Source organism: Bufo bufo, chromosome 1 (genome assembly GCF_905171765.1).
Source record: "Bufo bufo chromosome 1, aBufBuf1.1, whole genome shotgun sequence".
NCBI classification, from domain to species: Eukaryota; Metazoa; Chordata; class Amphibia; order Anura; family Bufonidae; genus Bufo; species Bufo bufo.
The window spans coordinates 417,642,176-417,651,757 of record NC_053389.1 but is presented as its reverse complement, the minus strand read 5'-3'; the positions used below and the strand labels follow the sequence as shown (position 1 = coordinate 417,651,757).

General features: G+C 45.7%; 1 protein-coding gene across 1 annotated transcript; it reads left to right on the top strand.

Annotated features, from left to right (window-relative positions):
- The first annotated feature begins 681 nt into the window (after positions 1-681).
- RPL26L1 (ribosomal protein L26 like 1) lies at positions 682-7,955 on the top strand. Its single transcript, XM_040406332.1, has 4 exons — positions 682-744; positions 1,091-1,263; positions 3,862-4,002; positions 7,793-7,955. The coding sequence occupies exons 2-4, from the start codon at positions 1,096-1,098 to the stop codon at positions 7,919-7,921; spliced, it is 438 nt and encodes a 145-aa protein (XP_040262266.1). The 5' UTR covers positions 682-744; positions 1,091-1,095; the 3' UTR covers positions 7,922-7,955.
- Positions 7,956-9,582: the final 1,627 nt, after the last annotated feature.

Below are 9,582 nucleotides of genomic sequence, written 5' to 3'. Positions count from 1 at the left end.
CAACATCCCTAGCAACCAATAGAAAAGTTGCCTACCCCACGCCGATATTTTGTGCGCATTATGCAAATAGTATATTGCCGATTTTCGCATTTAAAAATGTAATCTTGAATTTGCGAATATATGACCAATATTCTACAAAATATTCTAGAAATATTGCGAATTCGAATATTGCCCCTGCCGCTCATCACTAGTCATCACTGATTGATTGGCTGCAGTAGACATGTGAGCAACCAGTCACTACAGGTCCGATGCTGTGCCGCTGGAAAAGAGTAAGTGATTAAGTTACCTGGATAGGTAAGTAAGGGTTGCTTTTATTTTTTCAACACATACTTTTTTTTTTTTTACAACACATACTTTTTTTAAATTATTATTATTATTATTATTAGTATAATTATTAATCTTGACATCACTTCTGGAACACACTGATTTAAAAATAATAATGGTTAAGAATGTATTTCATGAAAATAATGAAATCCTAGCCAATGCTATTGGCCTGAGTTGTAACCCTAATTGTGTCTGTATATACAGAGCTGCAGATAAGGATGAAGACTCTCTCACTGCGCAGCGCCAACCAAATCAGACCAGTCACTTGCACCTGTTCCTGGTGCCGCTAGAGGTCTCTCTATACCGGCCGCTAGACTCCCATCCGCGGATGTTTCTCGCGAGATTTCTACAGTTGACTAATGGGAGCGGAAGTAGGTGCTATTTCTCTTTTCCGGCGGCCATAGAGGACTGTGCAGCTGGGTAAGGAGCTCGGAGAACGATGTGAAGTCTAATCCTACGCAATCCTGTGCCGGAGCGCGTCTTTTCTTCCCGTTACAGTCTCAGTATGTAGCGGAGACGTCTCCGGCGTGCGGATGGACGCCATTTATGGTGTCTTGTGCGTTATAGGGGAGTTTGGTTGGATGGAGTAGCCCGCCGGTGTGTGACATTGTTCAGTAATGATAGTGTAACCCCCCTCCTCCTGCCCGGCTGATGGTTTGTGCTCTTCCCTGTGGCACGGTGCGGGGTAATAAACATGGCCGCTGTGTGAGCCCTGCACATAGCCTATATCCACACTGCATAATGAATGTCCTGTTTGTTTCTGCAGTCACCATGAAGTTCAGTCGGTTTGTTACCTCAGACCGCAGCAAGAACCGTAAAAGGCACTTCAATGCCCCCTCTCATGTGCGCAGGAAGATCATGTCCTCTCCGCTGTCTAAGGAGCTGAGGCAGAAGTACAACGCCCGCTCCATGCCCATCCGCAAGGACGATGAAGTCCAGGTAAGGGGGGGATCCTGCTGGGCTGTGAAATGTTCTGCATCTTTCCTATAGAACTGTACTTCAAGCCCTGTTTGCTGTCATTGAATGGAAGCCGTCAGAGGACTTACTGCTCAGTTCATACTGATATCATGTCTGTCCCTGACCATACCCCTCACAGTGCTAACAAGCAGGACCACAGGTCTTCATGCACACTGCAGTGTCGTCTCCGCAGACTAGTATCCACTTGTGGATTTGCCCCGTATCTCGGAATCTGCACCACGGGTCAATTTCCACACCAAAAATCTTCAGGTCATCGTGCGCATACAGCCTTGTACATTGTAACAGACCATCAGCGCTGAAGGTGCATGGCAGTATGATGGCATGATGATCTGTTAATGTCAGTCAGTTTTCGGATGGTTTGCAGGATATAAGGCGTTCTAAATGCGTCTGTTCGTTTTTCCCGTGTTCTGTGGTAGGAGCAGAAAAACTAAAATCCCAGAGCACTGGATTCTGTGACTGACACCAGCCCCTGGACCCCACTGATTTGTAATGGGTCTGGCGGGTTTCCTTCATGGGGTCTGTCATTTTGTCCTGTAAAGTATGAGATTTCCTACTGAGCTTTCAGCGGAGATGTGAACAGAGCCTAATGCTGCAGCATGCTACGGTATTCTGGTCATCGAAAAGTAGCTGAAGCCTGATGGGAAAAGTAATGCAGGTGTGAACAGAGGCTAAGGGCTCTTTCACAGGAGCGGATGCCATGCGTGTTATCCGCTGCGCGAAAGACCGCCAAGCCGTGCTCCGGACAGCAGAGACACGGAGCAGTAACATGATTGATAATGCTCCGTACCTCTCTGATCTTTTTACTAAAAAAAAATCACGGTGACCACTTTATCTCACTGTGATTTTGTAGTAAAAAGATTAGAGAGGCAAAGAGCATGATCAGTCATGTTAATGCTCCGTGTCTCTGCTGTCCGGAACGGGCCTTGGCGCTCTTTCGCGCAGCAGATTACACGCATGGCATCCGCTCATGTGAAAGAGCCCTTAGGCCTAGTTAACGTGGCAATGTTTAGCAGTGATTTTCATTGTGAACCAAAACCAGGTAGAAAGGAAAGACATGTACCTGTTCTGTGTTTTTGCTCACAATCACAGATGGAAGTCACTGATAAAATGCTTAACGGAAACACTGATCTATGCCTTAGAGGGATTGTCTGCTTTCTACTATAGATGACCCATCCTCAGGATAGGTCATCAATATTAGACCCCCGCGGTCTGACTCCCAGCACCCCCGCCGATCAGCTGTTTGTGGAAAAGCTCAGACAAGCACTGCCTTCTCTGCTCTACCTGCTCGCCGCAGCTATTACAGTGGGGAGCAGGTGAAGTTACAAGTATGGCGGCCCCATTCACTTCTATGGGACACCTCTGTCCGTTCAAGTGAATACTCCAGAGTTTTCCTGTAGAAATGAATGCCCGGGCACCTCATAGATCATACTTACCCGGCACCCATGTCGCTCCGGATTCCCGCACAGCTGCCACTGCATCTCCCCATCACGTGGTTTAAAACATCTGGGTGGGGGAGTTGGATCAGAGCAGGCAGTGACTGGGACAAGCCTCCCTAGCATCACGAGTGGCTCATCCCTGCTATTTTATCTGCACTTACATGCAGTGATCACTAATGCTATTGCCAGCAGCAGAGGCTGTGTACACGGCATGATCACACCCTTTAGGTGTGCCTTTTAACATTTCAATGTTAAGTGTTTCCATTCACTGTCTGCAAACAGAGCTTCAAAATTGAATCAAAACATGTTGGGAACTTCTTTTAAAGTGGCTGTTCCATCTGGGTAACCCTTATAGTTCCCCCGCAGATCTGCAAAGGAAGCGTATTAAAGGGGTTATCCTGGGAAAGACTGACTTACCCTCAGGATAGATCATCATTATCACATCAGCGGGGGTCCAAGTTCCAGCATCCCTGCCAATCAGCTGTTTCATGGAGCTGCTGCACTCCCTGAAGCTCTGGTGAGCCGTACAGTGCCGTACGTCCTATAGTGGCAGTGCTTGGTATTGCAGCTCAGCCCCATTGACTTGAATAGGACGTGGCCATGTGACTGATATACAGCGATGTCACTGGCCTAGGAAGAGGCTGCGGTTTCTTCTATCAGCTAATTGGCAGGAGTCCCTGGTGTTGCACCACTGCAGAACGGATACTGGGGATGTCATAAATGGGTTTTCCTGGATAACACCTTTAAACAGCATTGATTCCACAGGGTGGTCAACCATGTAACTCGGCTGCTCTGAACTGTGTGAATCATTAGCCCATGCTATGGTGCTGCACTCTTAGGTATATTATCTGACTTTATTAACTGGAGTCTTTCTGCATGTCAAAATAATATTTTAGGATGTTTTAAGCATGTAAAGCCGTGCCTATCGCCTCCCCTGAGACGTTCCCTTCAGTACCTGTGTGCGAAGGGCTTGTTATGGGGAGGTAGATTGATTCACCTGAAGTGGAGCGGTGTGTGTCCTGTGATTTCACACCTCATGAACAGATGGCACAAGCAGCCACATCCATGTCCTGTGCTTGTTCTATAGGTCCGCTTCTCTCTTAACACTTTTCTCTTTTCCTAGGTGGTTCGTGGGCACTACAAAGGCCAGCAAATTGGTAAAGTTGTCCAGGTGTACAGAAAGAAATACGTGATCTACATTGAACGCGTGCAGCGCGAGAAGGCCAACGGCACCACTGTTCATGTTGGCATTCACCCCAGCAAGGTGCGTATAGGAACCTTATGGTGGTTGTCAAGATCTTTAAAAGCTTATTTGCTAATTCCGGGAATATATAGGGTTTAATGTTTCACTGCACTCCAGTTACTAGCTGTACTTGTACTGGGAACAGCACATGCATGCAGCTAGTAATCCGCATTATTAAACTAGAAGCACTGATGTCCGAATAATTCATGTGACCTGGGAACACAGGGATGGACTGTGCATGTGCTAGGTTCTGTCTCCAATGTAAGGGAATGGTGGCTGCTGATGGAAGGAACCTGCATATAAGGATAGTACTAGCTGCATGTATCTGCTGTTCCCAGTACAAGTACAGCTAGTTAATAAAGTTTTACCTTGTGCCTAGTGCTGGCCTTGACTGACTGGCACATGAGCAGAGTTAAAGGGAAACCAAGGTGTAATGTAGTAGAGCATGTGTGTGTTTATAGACAATCCCCTGCCTCCTAGCCCCTCCGCCATTCACTGACTGAGGGGTCGCCCAGTTATCTGCTGTTTGGTTCAGTGTTTTGTCAGAGCCGGCTGCTCTGTCTACACAATCTGTTTTGTGAAGTAAGCGTTAGTTGGTTTGAGTTGTAAAGAGTCCCGCTTTTAGGCTGAGACACATCATGTGCACTTGTTACATGCAGAGGTCACACACCGGTATGAGCTCCTTCTCGTTCCTGTTTCTCTGCATGGCTTTCCCTGCACTGGTGGCGAGCATTACAGCAGATTGCTCAGCTGGGGAGGTAAACCGCCTTTGGTCACTGCCACTGATATAAGAAGTGCACAGCACTGGTTGTTGGGCTGGGAGCCTGGATAATCCAGTATAGTGTATCTGACTCTGCTTTTGTGAGACATTTGGGGGCACTTTTATCAAGCCTGCATTTCTGGGCAGGATGCTATAGAACCATGATGGTTCAGTGTGGCAGCATCAGTTCTTTGATTCACCCACGAGTCCTCAGTCATAAGTTTAGTGTATGAATGACTATATCTCTGGTACAGGCCGCCTGCACATATAAACCCTGGCACCTCTGCACATGTAATATTGGAGTGTGCTGAGGTCTGTAAGGGTCCAGCTATGTAAGGGACTGCAGTTGCCCACAATATTTGGGACTGATGTCTGTCTTCACAGTGTTGGCTTTCTTTTTTTTACATCTGAGGGTAGATGGCTTGGCTGAAAGTTGTCATTGAGTAGTAGTGTAATGTCTCCATAGGTTACATTCTGTAGACTTAGTACTAGTTGGTTAGTATTGCGATTTATATTTTATATGTAAAATTGGGAAAGGGGGTGATTTCTACTTAATGGGAACCTGTCACCTCCAAAAACAATCCCAAGCCACCAGCAGTTGCTGAGTAGCCAGCAGCATTTCTAATGATAATTTTCATGCAGCAGTCAGATGTGGTAAAAGCTGAGAAAACGTTCTTTTATCCGCTGCCCGGCGCGATTCTCTAGTCAGGCTTGAAGTCACGGAGGCAGCGGCCTCCTCACTTCAAGTGACGGTAACCACGCCCCTTCCCTGTGTCTGACAGCCGGCAGTTTGGCAAAGCCAGCCGAACTGTCATGCATAAACGCTGTCACACAGGGAAGGGGGTGCGATTATCTTGACCTGAAGCGTTCCTTCTCCCTGGCTGTAGCTCTGTCCAATCAAAGCGCAGAGCGTCACAGCCAGAGAGAAGGTAATTTTTTATTTTTTTTCTCCTCTCTCTCTGGCTGTGACACTCTGCCCTTTGATTGGACAGCGCTACAGCCAGGGAGAAGGAACTCCCATTGGGCGTCCCCCATTGCTCCGATGCTAGCAATTGGCATACACAGCCGGAGAATATACCGGGGGCCACAGCGGGCGAATGGAGCGCCCCAGAATAATAAGTTCAGTGAGATCCCTGGGCGCTGCTCTACATATCCTGATAGTTTACAATGTTTGAACCCATGAAAAGGTCCTCTACTATCATTGGTGGCGCAGTGCGCCCGCCCATCCTCCTCCTGTCTCTCTTCTTAGGCCTCTTGCACACGACCGTATGCCCTCCGAGACATACATACATGAAGTTATTATCCGAAGTCTCGCAAGACTTTACCGAAGTAATAAATTCGGCTCAACTGAGCCAATACATTCTAATACTGTGTGGTGCTCTTGCTCCATACAGTATTCAAAGTATTATGTGAATTGACTTCGAATGTTAAGTCAATTCGCTCATCCCTAGTTAGGAGGCGTTCTTGATCACCAACTTTGATTGATGCCCAGCTTCCTGGTGTTTGAAGTAGGGCAACATCTGGCAGTTTTTAGTGTCAAATTTATGGAGCTATTTGGTTCTGTCCCCGAACTGTCCAAACCCTGCAGCATGTCAGTACGGACAAGAAGTCTGGTTCTCGCTGAGGATCTCATAGGCCTGCATAGTCTGCGGTTTCGGGTTCATGCTGAGTTCAGAGAGCCATATTGCAGTCCACGTTGTACAACGTGGGACCAGAATGGAGTTGATAAATCGGCAATTAATCCACCAGTAATAGAAGTAATTACACAGGTCTTGACGTGCCTGTCATCCATTTACAAGCAGTTGATTCAAGTGACTACCAATATATATGTACGTTCAGCTTTTCCCCAAAAAGTCGGCACACAAGGAATTCATCTGCGTATTAATCATAGTATTTTATTTGACATTTCGAACAACTGTTCATCAGGGACTAAATGCTGCTGGATTGAAGAATAAGTCCAATAGTGTAGGAAATATGAACGGCTTTGTAGTCGGATGCAGAGGAGACCTTTTCCTAATCTATTGGACCTTTTCTTGAACCCAGATGTATTCAGTGCCAGGACTGTGTTGCCCGAAATGTTTTTCTATAATGGTGAAAAAAATCTGAAGAGTAATATACAGATGTGAGCCATATCTGGGAGTACCGCTGTCCACCGTGTGAAATTGGACCATTTAGCAATTCCTAATTCCACTTTTGCAGAAATCTCCTGCAACACAGGAGTAGGCATGCCAATCGGTGTCAGCAAAACGGACATGACGGCCAAACTTGCTTCTGATTTTTCTAATGTAAAGCTGACATGTCTGTGTTAGGGTCCATTCACACGTCCACAAAATGGGTCCGCATCCATTCCGCAATTTTGCGGTACGGGTGCAGACCCATTCATTTTCAATGGGGCCGGAATGTGCTATCCGCATTTGCGGATCTGCACTTCTGCATCCGTGCTTCCGTTTCCGCAAACAAAGAACATGTCCTATTCTTGTCCGCAATTGCGGACAAGATTTGGCATTTTCTATTATAGTGCTGGCGATGTGCGGTCTGCAAATTGCAGAATGCACATTGCCAGTGTCCGTGTTTTGCGGATCTTCAAAACACTTACGGATGTGTGAATGGACCCTAAGTAATAGCATTCCCTATGAAATAACTGAAGCATCTTTTCTCATAACTGCATTGTTACTCTTATTCCTCCTAGAAATGTAAATGGTAAATTGACAGCTGTTCATAGCTCAGCACAGTCTACCACTCATCAGCACTGATTGGAGACTGACACTGTTCAGAGACACTCAGCTGTCAGTTTACATAATCATTTTTAGTAGGAATAAGTCACAATGCAGTTTTAAGAAAATAATTCTCTGCAGTTGTCGGATTTAGTAAATTGACTGAAACCTCTTACCCTAACCAGATTTCCTCTGAGCATATTTTATGCATACTCGCCACCTCCTTTCCAATGCAGTTTTGGGTGGTTGTCTCAAAGGCATCATTGTACTTCCCCATGAGTTTATCACGTCAACAGTTTGACACGTTTCACTAACTGTTCTCCTCTTTTTCTCTTAGGTGGTGATCACCAGACTAAAGCTCGACAAAGATCGCAAGAAGATCTTGGAACGCAAGGCGAAGTCTCGCCAAGTTGGCAAAGAGAAGGGCAAATACAAGGAAGAAACCTTAGAGAAAATGCAGGAGTAACTTTATCAATAAAAAAAAAACTGTTCAGTTTCTACAAAGTGTGGCTCTTTTATTCCTCAGATCTGGTTAATGGAAGTTCTGAGGTTTGGGCCCTTGCTGTAGTCTGGGACTCCCATAAGCTATTATGAATACTAGTAGTATCTTTAGGCTGTGGCCACATGTGGCTGGATAGCTGTTTGGGCTGCAGTTGGATTTGCAATCTTGGTACAGTTGCAGTTCAAAATTTCCAAGGAAATCTGTGCAAGAGGTGCACACATTTCTTAGGGCACTTTCACACTAGCGTTTTTCTTTTCCGGCATAGAGTTCCGTTCTAGGGGCTCAATACCGGAAAAGAACTGATCAGTTGTATCCTAATGCATTCTGAATAGAGAGCATTCTGTTCAGTATGCATCAGTTCAGTCAATGTACGGTTTTTGGACTGAGAAAATACCGCAGCATGCGGTCTGATAAAACAGATCCAGTTTTGCGGTCTGCGCATGCGCAGACCTTTTTAAAAATGTGAAAAAGATAAATACCGGATCCGTTTTTTCTGGATGACAAATTGGAGAGACATCCGGTATTGCAATGCATTTGTTACTTTCTTTTAAATGTATTTTTATATTTGATAAAATAAGGAAACTGCATGGAAAAAGCCAGTTGTTCAAAGAGGGGTCATAGGTACCAATAGTGCCATCAGGTCTGTTGATATCCTGTGACCATTCGATATCTTGGCACCTCTCGACATGTAGGAACTACTTGAATCCCCCTTGTAGTAATTGTGGAAAATCACTCTGTGGCATTACTCAATAATTCCTGCTAGAATTTATAAATTTCCAGCGGTCTGCAAAGAAGGTCCAGCTAGGTGTTACCATTTGGGAGCGTGTCCCTACACAGTCTGATACTATCCAATCATGTGCTGCCAGTGCCCAACTGTGCAGGGAAACACCCCCAATGGGTAACACCAAGCTGGACTTTCATTGCAGACGGCTGGCAATTCGTTCATAACGTCTAGCAGGAATAATAGAGGAATGACACATCATAGTCATAAGAATAAATGCTCCAGAATTAAGGGGATGGTGGGATGAATACAAGTTGCTGAAACACATGTTAGGAAATCAAAGGTAAATCTTCATAGTTGACATCAGACCCCAGGTAGCTGGTACCTAAGTGATATAGGTGAGTGTGGAGTTTAAAGTGTTCCTCCAGGCTTATATCTTTTAACCTGTGGAAGAATGATCTCTTCAGTAGTACTTTCCCTCTGTCGCACTACTAATTCTGCCATCCCCACTGCACTTGTGTGACTGGCTGTAGGCTTTTCTGCTCAGGTCCTGATCAGATGTGCTCCTGAGTCTTCCCATTCATCTGCATAGTGTAACTGCAGGAAGCACATCTGGTTGGGATCTCGGCTGAAGAGCCAGCCCAGGCGGCCACAATGGAGGCGTAAAACAATGTTTGGCTTCAACAGGTTCTAAGACAGAGATTTAAAGGGGTAAAAGCCCAGAGAACCCCTTTAGCATTAAAGAAAAACTTCCACCTGCAGTAGGCTGGTCACGGGTGGCAGATACTGGTTAGAGTCCAGTACCATTAATAGGACCACATAATCCTGTAAAAACAGTTCAGTTCTAGGGGAATGTGTGTGTGCAACTAGAATAATCCAGGGGAAGGTTAATCAGGTCATGGTT